Source organism: Neophocaena asiaeorientalis, unplaced genomic scaffold, assembly GCF_003031525.2.
Source record: "Neophocaena asiaeorientalis asiaeorientalis breed wild unplaced genomic scaffold, Neophocaena_asiaeorientalis_V1.1 scaffold540, whole genome shotgun sequence".
Taxonomy (NCBI): domain Eukaryota; kingdom Metazoa; phylum Chordata; class Mammalia; order Artiodactyla; family Phocoenidae; genus Neophocaena; species Neophocaena asiaeorientalis.
Window position 1 is genome coordinate 4,519,857 of NW_020172141.1, and position 13,052 is coordinate 4,532,908.

Below are 13,052 nucleotides of genomic sequence, written 5' to 3' on the forward strand. Positions count from 1 at the left end.
CGGGTTTTAGGATCTAAAGAATTTGGAAAGGCACCTCGGGAGTGGAAATAATCCTAGAAGGCTTGGGGCAAGGGGCAGGTCCAAAGGGATGGCCTGGTTGCTTAGCCGATAAAGTAATAAATACTACTGACTTTATCATGAGAGTAACTTAAAACTCAAGGGAAAAAAAATAGCGAAAACACGTTTAATCCTTCCTAGCTGTCAAATCCTGTTTTCAGTTAACTGTACCACCTCCGAGGTTATTCTCCATAACTTTTAAATAGTTGTAAATAAACTGTGTCCTTTTTTCACTTAATGCTTGTTACTACGTGGTCTTCATATTTATTTTTACTGGCTATCTTGTAGGACATTAGCTTGCTACACCTTTAATTTATAAAATCATTTTTCTGTTAGAGATTCGGGTTCTTTTCTATTTTTCTCCTCAGTCCTGTTACATGAATTTGCTAAAAACATCTTTATGCTTATAGATTTTTTTTTTTTTTTTGCTGTTGCATTGTTTCTGTGGAATAATTTGCAGGAGTAACAGTGTTTTTTCTTTCCAGAAAACTGATTGGGAGGTAGCTATTAAAAGTATTAATAAAAAGAACTTGTCAAAATCACAAATACTGCTTGGGAAGGAAATTAAAATCTTAAAGGTATGTTTCTTTATGTGATATTTCATACTAGATTAAAACTTAGATGGATACATGATGACATCCTTTGCAATTTTGGTAGTTGGCCCCAAGTTTGAGAATGTTCACCTGTTGCTCTCATTTTTTGCATGCTCAATTTTTTGAAACATTGAGTACTGGGAAGCTGTTTTTAAGAATAGATGTTTGTGGCTCTTGGCCAGTGCTTAGAGGGATTAGATGAAAACTGCTTTTAGCTTCTCATCATTTCTTTCCCTTAGTTATTGCCTTATTGTTTGAGAAGAGGCAGATCCCTCTTACACATTATTTATCTCTTCTGCTGATTCCTTTCATGTTATAGTTAATTTTTTTGGTGGTGGGGGGGAGAAATCTGGGCAGTTGGAATCTTTCTTCCTTATAAATTGAACAAAGTTACTTTCCTTGGAAGTGGTCTTTTTATTTTTATTTATTTATTTAAAGTGGTCTTTTTAGATCACTCACAAGCACTGTTATCCAAGTGGGATGCTTTGAGGGAAAAAAAGAGTCTGTGGTCAAATAAGTGTGGAAAATCCTGTTTACTAAATACTTCTTGGAGAGTGACAAAGCACTTGACTCATTAAAGAAAGTCGAAAAAAATTATACAATGAAGAGACCAATTTAGGTGTGTTTAACCCAGTGTTTCCCAAAGTAATATAAACACGGAACCTTCATCTAACATTCCTCAGAACTACTATTCTCTGGACAGCTCTTTGGTAAGAATTATAGCTTGTTGAAGTATACTTCGTGTTCTTTTAGGCAAATGGTGCTTTTTAAAAGCACTTTGGAATTTTATGCCTTTCTTGTTAGAAATTCTATATTAAATCTGAAAGACTAGCAGAAAGTATGTGGTCATGCTAACTCTGACCTTTATTTTGTAAATGAGAGTACTCACCTTGTTAAGAGTCTAAAAAATTAGGACAGTAAAAAAATATTTAGGCCCCAAGTAAAGTTCGATCAGGCACATTTGTTTTTATTCTTCAGTAGACTGTTCTAATCTAGTAACAGAAGTATGGTATACTAGAAGTAGTATAAATGGATATATATGTGTGTGTGTATACTTAGTTTTATTTGTGTATTGAAATATTATAATTATTAGAATAAATACAAATATTTTGAATTCTCGATTTTCTTAACAGGAACTTCAGCATGAAAACATTGTAGCGCTCTATGATGTTCAGGTACCTTATTTTGGATTTTTAAAGAAATATTTGTATGTTAATAAAGAACTTAAATTTTTTTTCGATTTCATACAAATGTAAGTGAATCTTAACAGAAATAGAAAATTGCCTCATTCTTGTTGAAAAGATATATAGCTTGAGCTATGTGTTTATTAATTAAGAATTTGTTTGCAATAGCATAGGGCAGAAGGATAAAATAAATAATGGGCTGCATGAGTAAACTTACTGACAGATAGTATACTATAGGAGTACTGTTGTCTTAGGTCAAGTCCAGATCTAGCATCTCTGTGATAAATGTAGAAAGGACTATTTTGATCTATTAAAAAAATCAGGTAGAGCTTTTTTCTTATTGCAAAAGCAACATTTGCTAATGGTGGAGATATTAGACAACACGTGGAGTAAAAATAAAGAAACTCTGCATATTCATCTAGATTTGTCTGGGATTATTGCCATGGCATACAGTAGAGTTGCATTGTATGTGGAGGTGGGAAGGCTGGGTTCCGAAGTTACTTTCTTTTTTTTTTCTTTTAATAAATTTATTTATTTTATTTATTTTTATTTGTGGCTGTGTTGTGTCTCCGTTGCTGTGCTCGTGTTTTCTCTAGTTGCGGTGAGCAGGGGCTACTCTTCATCATGGCGCGCGGGCTTCTCATTGCGGTGGCTTCTCTTGTGGCTCGCGGGCTCTAGGTGTGTGGGCTTCAGTAGTTGTGGCTCGCGGGCTCAGTTGCTCTGCGGCATGTGGGATCTTCCCGGACAAGGGCTCAAACCCGTGTCCCCCTGCACTGGCAGGCGGATTCCTAACCACTGCGCCACCAGGGAAGTCCTCAGAAGTTACCTTCTAAGGCAGCATTTCTATATAGTCAAAATTACCCTTGGAAATCCTTTTTAAAAGGCCAACTTTGGAGAAAATTCCTGTTTTTTGGGTGGAGCATCAGAGCAAGTAGTTGGCTTATATTTAGGGGCCATATTGTGTTTTATAAATCCCTGAATACTGGAATCACACTTGGCCAGTGGTATGCACCCAGTGAGAGCCCCAGGGGTCTGATACTGATGAGCACGCGTGAGGTTTGAGGGGCTACGGTGGCCAGGCGTTTGTAAGTGCAAGGAACAAAGGAGCAAAGCCGTGAGTAGAACGAAGTCCTTGCTCTTAGTGTCCTTTAATTTTAGCGGACTGCTCTCTGTATGTCGTTTTTCATGTCATATCATACTACAGAGTATTTATATTTAGCTAAACCCATGTTATAAGATGTTAAGGTTTTTCCCATTGTAAAAAAAAATGCTACGAGGAGAATACATACCTTCTGAAGATACCCAATTATTTCTTGTAAGTTGAATTTCTAGAATTGGAATTACTAGGAAAAATAGCATGAACAGTTTTAAAGTTTTTGATGGCAGTGTGTGATTGTTCTCCAAAAATGTTGCAGTTTAAACTCCACGCACAGAATATGTGCGTGCTGTGGGTATAGTTTATTACCTATTTAAATAGGTGTAATTTACTCCTTCATTTGAGAAATTTCAAAGCAGCCTAGAAAGACAGGGGAAAAAAGTTTAAAGTACAACTGATCCGATGTCACAGCCCGTATTGAAATGTCGGTTCTCCTCAGAGCTGTTTGTGTAGTTGTTTTAGTCTCTGTAGATAGAGGGCACCACGTGGTACAAGTCAGCGCCTCCTACAAAAATTGTTAAATAACATTAACTCTTAATTTCCCATCTTTTGAGAAGTGCAGAAAACCCTGTCAATTTCAGAGTAGGTCTTGCTTTCAGGGTAGAGAGTGTAGTTGGATTTTTTCTATCAGAATGAGAAATATTTAAAAGTACTGGTTTTGGCTGCACAATGAGGTAGCGTCAGGGAGAACATGTGCTCAGAAACCAGAACTAAGGAACAGTTGGGAATGTCAAGGTGACTGCATGAGAATGTTTACTGTTTTGTGCATTGTGTACTCCTGGAACTAATTTGTAAAAATAAACTTAGGAACTATTAGTCGAATGAATCTAGCCTTCAGCATTTGGCTGTCAAGTAAACAGTTTGGATTTGCCTCCTGGATTCCGACTGTTCATCAAGGGGTACAGGGTGTTGGCACCATTCTCACTGGCCATCTCTTGTGGAGGTCCACCTCAAGTTTGTGTGCACTTCGATGGATTGAGAACTTCTGACATTGTTTGTAGTGATCGGGTTTCAGTTTGGATGACACTTAAAAAGAAACACATTTTCCCTAATTACAAAAGTAATATATGCCCACAGTTAAAATATTCCAACATTGTCAACACAAATAAATTGGAAAAGATATGGCACTTCCCAGAGACAACCACTGTTTGTTATATTTATTTTAGAGTTTTCTAAATAGATATATGAATCTATAATCAAGTGGGAGGAGGCTGGGCTCCAGTGGGGGCGGGGAGAACAGGTCAGCTTCCCACACGCAGATGCGGCCTCTGGGAGGAGCTGGCAGGAGGGACGAGCTAGCATGAGGACCTGGAAGAAGGGATGTGGTGGGAGTACAGACGGGAGGTAGGTAGGAGTAGTGCTGAGTGATGCAGGAGAGGGTGGAGAGGCCACACGGGGTGGATCTCTAGTTTGAGGACAGTGCAGAACCATTTGCAGGGTGATATCATGTCTGTTTTTCAGAAGATGCATATCTTTGAGCATTCTGGGCATGAGATAAATATTGTTAGTTGGGAATACTTCCCTGCGTGAATGTCAGTGATCTGGATAAACATCCACCTCTTGGTAATTTTTAGTATAGTGAGAAAAAGATGCATTTCATAGGTGGTGCTGGCAAACTGAGACAAAATGAAATTAGGTGTCTATTTTCATCATTTTCCAAAACAACTTTGAGATGAATTAAAGGCTTAAATATGTAATCTAAGAGCTAGAAAGGTATTTTAAATCAGGATAAGCTCAGAAGCCATAAAAGTGGTAGGGACATACAAAATTTTTTAAAAATTATTTCATAGCAAATAATATTGTGAACAAATTGACAGCCATAAAAAGGAACAAACTTGATAGTTGCCATAACATATGAATCTCAAACATTATGTTGAGAAAAAGAAGCCAGCTATATACAGCTATTGTGTGATTCTGTTTTTGTGAGTTTCAAGAGGAGACGGGACTCAGCTAGGGTGATAGAAATTGGGGAAAGCAGATCAGAGGTTGCTACTTGGTATCAGGGATGGACAGAAAAGGGGTATGTGGGAACTTTCTGGGCTGATGGAAATGTTCTGTATTTTGACTGGAAGCGTAGTTATGTGGGTGTATACATGTGTCACAAGTCTTTGTACACTTAAATCTATACCACAGTAAAATGCAAAAACGTGCAGTTGACGAATGGCAGTTTGAGAAAATTTGTACAACCTGAAAGGTGACGGGCTGACACCTAAAATGCATAAACCTCACAAATTAAGGAAAAGACAACCCAAAGAGGAAGTGAGCAAAGGATACAAATTGTTGGTTCTTGTAAGAGAAATAAAAATGGCTAAGAAATGCATGATATTCATGAACAAGTAGGGAAATGTAAATTAAGGTAACAGATGTCACTTCTCCGCCTTCTGGTGGGCAAAATTAAAAAGTGCAGTAATTCTTACTGGTGGGGTTAGGGGGAGGTGTAAGCTATTCTCCCGTGTCACTGGCACAAATGTGAACTGCTAGAATGTTTTGGGGATGCTGTCTGGCGACACCTTGCCCCCATGCCCTGAAGAATAGTCCCGACACTGCGGTCAGAGCCCTCCCCCCCGTAGTGCAGGTAGGGCGTGTCCCTCCTCTGTGCGGACCCCATTCCTGTGAGTGAAAGCCCAACCCCGTTGCCCCTGGCTCTGGCTCCCCTGCTCTGTGCTTCGCTGCTTGTGTTCCATCCACTCAGGCTTCCTTGTGGTTCCTGGAGCGCCGTGTCCCCTACAGGGAGACTGTATGCACAGGACAGTCTCCGTGTCTGTAGCCTGTACAGGCACGCCCCAGCCTCCTTTAGGTCCTTCTTCAAGCGCTGTGCTTTCAGGGACGCTTTCTTTAGCCACCTAAATAAAACTGCAGTCCCTCCCCAGCGCGGTCTCCCCTCCTCCCAAGCACCTATCACCTCTAACGTGCTCTGCTTACATATTTCTTCCGTGTTGTCTTGCGCCTGACCCTCCCTTCTTAGAATTGAAGACTGGGGAGAACAGGGCATTTAACTCTGTTGGCTTTCTGCTGTATCCTCAGGACCTGGAATAGTGTCTTGTATATAATAGGTAGTTAAAAAATCTTTCAATGTGGAGAAATATCTGTCATCATTAGAAATACACACCCTTTTACTAAGCAACCCAGATTCCTGGGCATCTATCCCAGAGCCATAAAAGCTTGAGAATTAGGATGTATGTCCAAGAACCAATATAGCTTTGCTTATAATGGCCCGAACTAGAAACAAGTGATGTTCCTTAGCAAGGGAATAGCTTAATAAATGGTGATATAGTCACACTATGACATATAACACACTTATGAAAAAGAGTTGTCTGTATGTAGTTGACCCGGAGGGATTTCTTTGGTGTATTATTGAGTGAGGAAAGCAAGGTTCAGACATCTATATATGATATCCCGTTTTTTTCAAAGTAAAGTATGTGTATGTTTAACTTATGATTGTATGAGTAGCAGAAAGATATGGAAGGATATTAAAATTTAAAAAACCTAGCATGTACATGCTTCCTTTGGGTGTGAATATGTGTACAGGTATTATAGATGCATGAAAGCAAGACCACTACGATATTAATAGCGCTTCTTTCAAATGGTGAGATTAAGGTGATTTTTTAACTTTCTTCCTTCAGATTTTATGTATCTTAAGTTTTTGCAATAAGCACATACTTTTTTTTTTTTTTTTTTTTTTTTTTTTTTTTTTTTTACTTTTTTTATAATCAAGAAAAAAAGCAATTTTCTTCTTTTGGGGAAAGGGGAAAACCTACTTTTGCTTTCTTTCTTTCTGTAATCCTTGGGCAATCTTCTGATTATGAATTATCATTCCAGGTATTTTTATGCCAGTTAGGGAGTATATAGAGAGAGAGTATTAGACCTAATCATTATGGTTAGAGAGAGACATATTCTCCATTATAAATTAATAGGCATACAAGTTTCTTAAAGTGTGTAAAACACTGGCTACTCTGTGGAGAGTGGGCACGGGTGGCTCTGGGGCCACCATGCTGCAGGTGTTTGGGTGGGTGAAGGCACCAGTGGAAACGGGGAGGCCTGGACAGATTGATGCAATGTCTAGAAGGCCGGGTTGATAGGGCTTGAGTACTGTATGAGGTGAAGAAGAGGGAATCAGAGTTGGCAGCTCTTTGTCGTTTGTGTTGAAGTGGTTTTCCCAGCCCTCTGGTCTGCTCCCTGCCCCTTCCTTGGGTTCCATTAATTTGCTAGAGTGGCTCACGAAACTCAGAGAAAACTTACCAGATTACTGGTTTATTATAAAAGGATGTAACACAGGAACAGCCAAATGGAAGAGATGCTTAGGGCAAGGTATCCACCCTGAGTGGGCCACTCTCACCAGATTTCATCATGTTCACCATCCTGGAAGCTCTTGGAAGCCTGTCCTTTTGGGTTTTTACAGAGACTTCATTATAGAAGAGGAATTTCTGGATCATAGGCTATGCACAGGCCTAGCTTATACTGCCAGCGTATTGGCTTACACTCCCACCACGTTTTGTCAGTTTGTCACGCCACATCCTTGCCAGCACTCGGCAGTGTTAGCCGTCCAGGTGCTGAGGTGTCTTCTTATGATTGTGATCAGCGTTTTCCTGATGATTCCTGATTTGAGTACCTTTTGTAAGTTTATTAGTCATTTAAATATCTTTTTGAAATTCCTGTAGAAGCTTGTTTTTCTATTGGGTTGTCTTTTTGTTATTAATTTGTTAGTTCTTTATATATTGTGGGTATGAGTCGTTTTGACAGATATGGGTGTTGTGAATGACTTACCCACTCTGACTTGCCTTTTTGCTATCTTAACCGTTTGTTTTGGTGAGTAGAAATTCTTAATTTTAATGTAGTCCAGTGTATTGTTTCTTCCTTTTGTATTTAGTGCTTTTGTGTCATATTTAAGAAAACTTTGCCCACCCTAGGGTCATGAGGATGTTCTTTGTTTTTCCCCAGAGTCTTTATTGTTTTATCTGGCACATTTAGCTCTATAATCTACCTGGAAATGAGTTTGTATGTGGCGTGAGGTAGGGGTCACAATTCATTTACTTTTACAAAGGGGAGCCAGTTGATCTGTTGCTGAACCGACATCCTTCCCTTCTGTACTGTCATCTCTGCATTGCGAGCTTGCATGTGGGGGCTTGTTTCTAGACTCTCTTCTGTCCCCTTAGCCTTTACCTCACTGTCTTTTCAGTATAGTTTTATGATATCTAGTATCATACTTGATATCTAGTAGTATAAATCCTCCAACTTTTATTTTTCTTTTTCTGCATGATATTTAGTTATTCTTTGCCTTTTGCATTTCCACATACATTTTGGAATCAACTTGTCAACTTCCACACATGCACAAAACCTCCGTCGATTTTGATTGGGACTGTACTGAAACTTAAGGAGAATTTCTTTGTGGAAAGGTTTCAAATTATAATTCAGTTTCTTTAACAGATACATACCTTTTCAAATTTTCTACTTCTTGTCAGTTTTAGTAAGTTGCGTTTTTCCTCAAATTGTTTTTTTTGTTTGTTTGTTTGTTTTTTGCGGTACGCAGGCCTCTCACTGTTGTGGCCTCTCCCGTTGCGGAGCACAGGCTCCAGATGCGCAGGCTCAGCGGCCATGGCTCACGGGCCCAGCCGCTCCGCGGCATGTGGGATCTTCCCGGACCAGGGCACGAACCCGTGTCCCCTGCATCCGCAGGCGGACTCCCAACCACTGCGCCACCAGGGAAGGCCCCTCAAATTGTTTTTCAGTGTATTCGTTTCATGCAAATTTTGGCATACTGGCACTGAGTTGTTCATAATGATATCCTTTTTTCCCCTTCTTTTTAGAGAATAGGTTTTTTTTTTTTATCAAGTTAATAAGGACTTTGAGTAGGGAAATGATAAAATGAAATTCATTATGTTTAGTTTTGTTGGTGGAAGTTCTGGGGAGTAGTTGAGGATGTGGATGTCTTAATATTAGAAGGGAGGGTAAATATATATTCAGCTTTGGAAAACCCTTGTTGTGGTCTGGCTCACAGGTATGCTGGCCTCACTTCTCAGCCTTTCTGACCCTACAAGCATTTCTTGGTTCCCTGGGCTCCAGTACCGTTTCAGTTTTGATTTGTGTATAGATGGCTTGATTGGTTTTGCTAAAAAATGAACGTTTTTTTCTCCTTCCTTTGCTGACTCTTCCTGGCTCTTGCAGCTCCTCCTGCTGCAGGTTACTCCGGTGCTTCATGTAAAGGACGGGCCTTTACGCAAGGGGGATGTTGGAGAGAATGATTGAATCTGTGGAGATTTTCATTGCTTCAAAGGAAGCAATGCTTCCTTTGAAGCAATGCTTCAAAGACCTTCCAAAGAAGGTCTGCCCGAGAAGTCAAAGATGTTAAAGTATTTCTGCCTTATTTATTGAATGAGTGAGTGAATGTTTGGGGAAACTAAGTGGTTATGTGTACCCCCAAAATTGTGAAAACCAAGAAGGGAATGTGTCTTTGTCATATTGAAGGAACAGAAGTTCTTTGTGTCTCCTTAGCCTCCCCTTAGGAGTCCCTCGCTCTCTTTCCTCTGCAGTAGCTAGGGTATGGTGCTCCTACGTGATTAAACAACACTGGTTTGAGATCAGATTTTTGTATTTTATACTTGAGAAGAAGAAAATTTTGTTGAAAGTTACGTTTAATGATTTCTCATGTGATAAAATGTCTTCCCTTTGCCAGCAATTCCCAAGTAATGTGATTGCCTTCAAATATACAGAAAAACAAAGAACTAAGCATCCTGGATCATGTATTCCAGAACTCAGATTGTGCATTTAGTGTTGCTAGGGAGGATTTATCAAGTCATTGCTCCAAATCGTAAACTTTTCAAAGTGGAAGTGCTTCCTTGAGGACCAGAGAATCCTTCCTTTTTTCCACAAGCGGTAAATTTACCATAACCATAACCAAAAGATGAATCTTTCTTCCAAAAGATGAATCTTTCTTTAGTTCTTTCCATGAATAGAATTGAACTTTTTGATGACTACATTAGTGTCATTGAAGCTGAGGTGCTATGTCATTGTTTTGGGGATTTTAAATTTCACTTACGAATGGATTTTGTGAGTTCATTTTACTTGTTTAAAACGGACACATGTACTTTTTTTATTAACTGTCATTATTTTTAAAATTTGTGCTTAATTTTTTCTCTAATCTAAACCATATTTAATATGTTTACTTTCAGGAATTACCCAACTCTGTCTTTCTGGTGATGGAGGTAGGTAGTATACAGGTTTCTGTTTAATTTATTTCAAATTTCTTTTGATTAATAGGTACTTTAAAACTGATGGTAGGTTATTTGAAAATTTGGATTAATAAAGTTGATTCAGTGATTTAGATTCTATTTTATAAGGAATATAAAATTTTTAAATGTTGATTCTATAATTCTTATAATTTGTGAGACTAGATTTATATTATATACAAATGTATTTTTAATTAAAGTTAACTGATAATGAATTGAATTAAGCTTGAAGCAGTGTCTTATTTTAATTACTTTTTCTTTTATATATCAGTATTGCAATGGTGGAGACCTGGCAGATTATTTGCAAGGTAATTTTTTTTACTTTGTCAGTGTTCAGTGTAGTAATGTAGTCTGTTTAGTCTTCGTTTACTTCTGAAATATGCTACCCCTGTTTTCTGTACTTGTATAGAAACATTCAGTAAATATTTGTGTATGTGTAATTGTGGTCACTTTGCTGACTGACCGTCATTTGTTGTGGTTTTGCTCCTAAACTTTGCTTGTGTATAAGTACTTGTTTATGTGTGCCTCTCTCGGACAGTTTGAGAGGTAGGGCCTCTCCCCAAGAGAGAAAAACCAACAGAATTTCTCTTCAAAAGATGCTAGTGGGCTGGTGTCAGTGAACCTTAAGTCCATTTCATTTACTTCACAGAAACAAAACAAAACAAAGCAAGCCAGAATGGAAGAATGTATCCAAGAATGTGTTTATTAATGTGAATGTTGCTCGTAAATTTTTTAAAATGTTATAAGGGATTAAGTGTAACCTTGAAATTATTATGTGGCCCAGAGGTAAGATATTTTGTGGCCCAGGGATAAGATTTTAGTACTGGATGTTGCTAGTATCTAAAGTGTATTCATGTAGGACAGTAAGTGCTCAAATCAAATTGTGTCCCTCAAAAGTGCTTTTTAAAACGACGTTAGGTGAGGCCAGCACCTACTTTCCCTCCCCTTAAAGATACACGGGGAGTAGGCAAAAAGGGAGAGGTTCGTCACTCAGCCTAGAGACAGGCCATGGCAGTTGATTGTGAAAACACTAAGACATCAGTAAATGCACGCACAAAGGGTGTGGACAGTTTACAGAAGAGAAACAACATATTTCAAATGTTCAAGTAAACGAGGAGTGCAATTGAAAATGAGATTTTAAAAATCTTTAGAATATATTGCTGAGGTTTGGAAAGCCATGTAGAAATAATGTAAAGAACATAAGGATTACTCCTTCTAAATACAGCTGAAGCTCCTGTAGGCCCTTCTGTGATCCTACTCCGGTCCCTCCCGCTTAGAGAGGGCCATTATCCTGCACTCAGGAGTTTAGTCCATGTGTGTTTTTGTATTTCCCTGAGATTCTTTTTTAAGAAATTCTCAGTTTGATGAAAAGATTTTTCAAAATGTCATTTCCTAGTGGATACCGTGCAGAGACAGGCACTTTCTTCACTGCGGGCGGAGAGGAGTTGGAGCTAGAAGACACCTTGCCTCTACCTTCTGGTCCACCTGTGAATCTTGAACTCTTTGACTGCTTAGTGATCCTGATGAAAGCTCCTTTCCCTGGGGTCAGGTTGAGGGGCACCTTAGCCGTTTAGAGCCCTCGTTGGCATATCAGTGTCCTTCTTTCACAGAAATCCTGTTGGACTGACATAGGTGCTGATGCTGCTGTAGCAGATTCGTCAGCTTCGACAGCACTTTTGTCTGTGATGTTGAACTCTGCATTGGATATTCCAGAGCAATAGTGCTAGAACAGGAGACCCAAGAGTAAAGAGCTTACCAGAATGCTGCAGTCAGGCAGGCAGGCTGGTTTGCAGTAGTTCTGTTGTTCATATAACTTAATCACTATGCGATTTTGGTCATTATTTAACCTCTCCCTGGTCTCTAGCTGCCAATTGAAGAGACATGTAAACTAAATTTCGTCCTTAAGGAATTGTCTAGAATTAAAGAATTGTCTACTCTTCAATATGGTACCATGGACCACGTGGGACTGTTGAGCTCTTGAAATGTGGCTAGTCTGAATTGAGATGTGCTGTGATATAAAACACACGTTGGATTTTGAACACTTCATAGGAAAAGAGAATGAGTATATCTTAAGTTTTTTATATTGATTATAGGTTGAAATTATAATATTTTGGAAGTATTAGATTAAATATATGTAAGTCCACCAGTTTCTTTTCATGTTTGAAAATGTGGCTACTAGAAAATTTGAAGGTACGTATGTGACTCACATTATATTTCTGTTGGAGAGCACTGGTCTGGAAGATCCGGCGGTCAGAGGTCTGGATGGTCTAATGCCGCTAAATCACAAGACAGCTATTTAGTCCTTTTATTTGCTTTGATAAATAAAGTCCCTTTTCTATCAAAAGATAGAAAACAAATTCTATCAATTGCAAGTTTTAAATAAGACTTGGTAAGTTGTACTTTAATTCTAGCAGATATCTTCAGTGTGGCAGCCACAGCTGAGCCTGCCCTGCTAGGGCGAACTGCTCAAGAGTTCATTCATCTGAGAGTTTTCATGATAGCTGTGCCTTTAAAATGTTAAACTTGTAACGTGAGAATTTCAATTTATGGGATTGTGTTGAGAGTAGGCATCCTGTGTTCATAGAAATATGTGAATTTTTTACTGTCGTTTGTGCCCAGAAGCAGCCTAAACTAGGTCATTAATTTTTCCCCACAGGAACAGTGTTAGAATTTGGACTCTGAATCAGATAAACCCTAAGTCTATACAATAGTATGTCATGGGGCAGTGATACTGGTTCTAAGCAGCTGTAGTCATTTAAAGTAGCAAAATTTTTCTAAGCCCTAGAATGAAAATGTAAATGAATGAAATGGAAGAAACTGTGTACCATCCTTTCCCCCC

General features: G+C 38.8%; 1 protein-coding gene across 1 annotated transcript in view; it reads left to right on the forward strand.

The window, feature by feature from the left end:
* Positions 1 to 137: 137 nt before the first annotated feature.
* The window catches only part of ULK2 (unc-51 like autophagy activating kinase 2), a 65,328-nt gene continuing 52,413 nt past the window's right edge, over positions 138 to 13,052 (forward strand). Inside the window, exons 1-5 of the mRNA XM_024752708.1 lie at positions 138 to 143; positions 543 to 635; positions 1,784 to 1,825; positions 10,157 to 10,189; positions 10,485 to 10,521. Coding sequence (XP_024608476.1) covers positions 138 to 143; positions 543 to 635; positions 1,784 to 1,825; positions 10,157 to 10,189; positions 10,485 to 10,521 — 211 coding nt within the window. The remainder of the gene's footprint in view (positions 144 to 542; positions 636 to 1,783; positions 1,826 to 10,156; positions 10,190 to 10,484; positions 10,522 to 13,052) is intronic.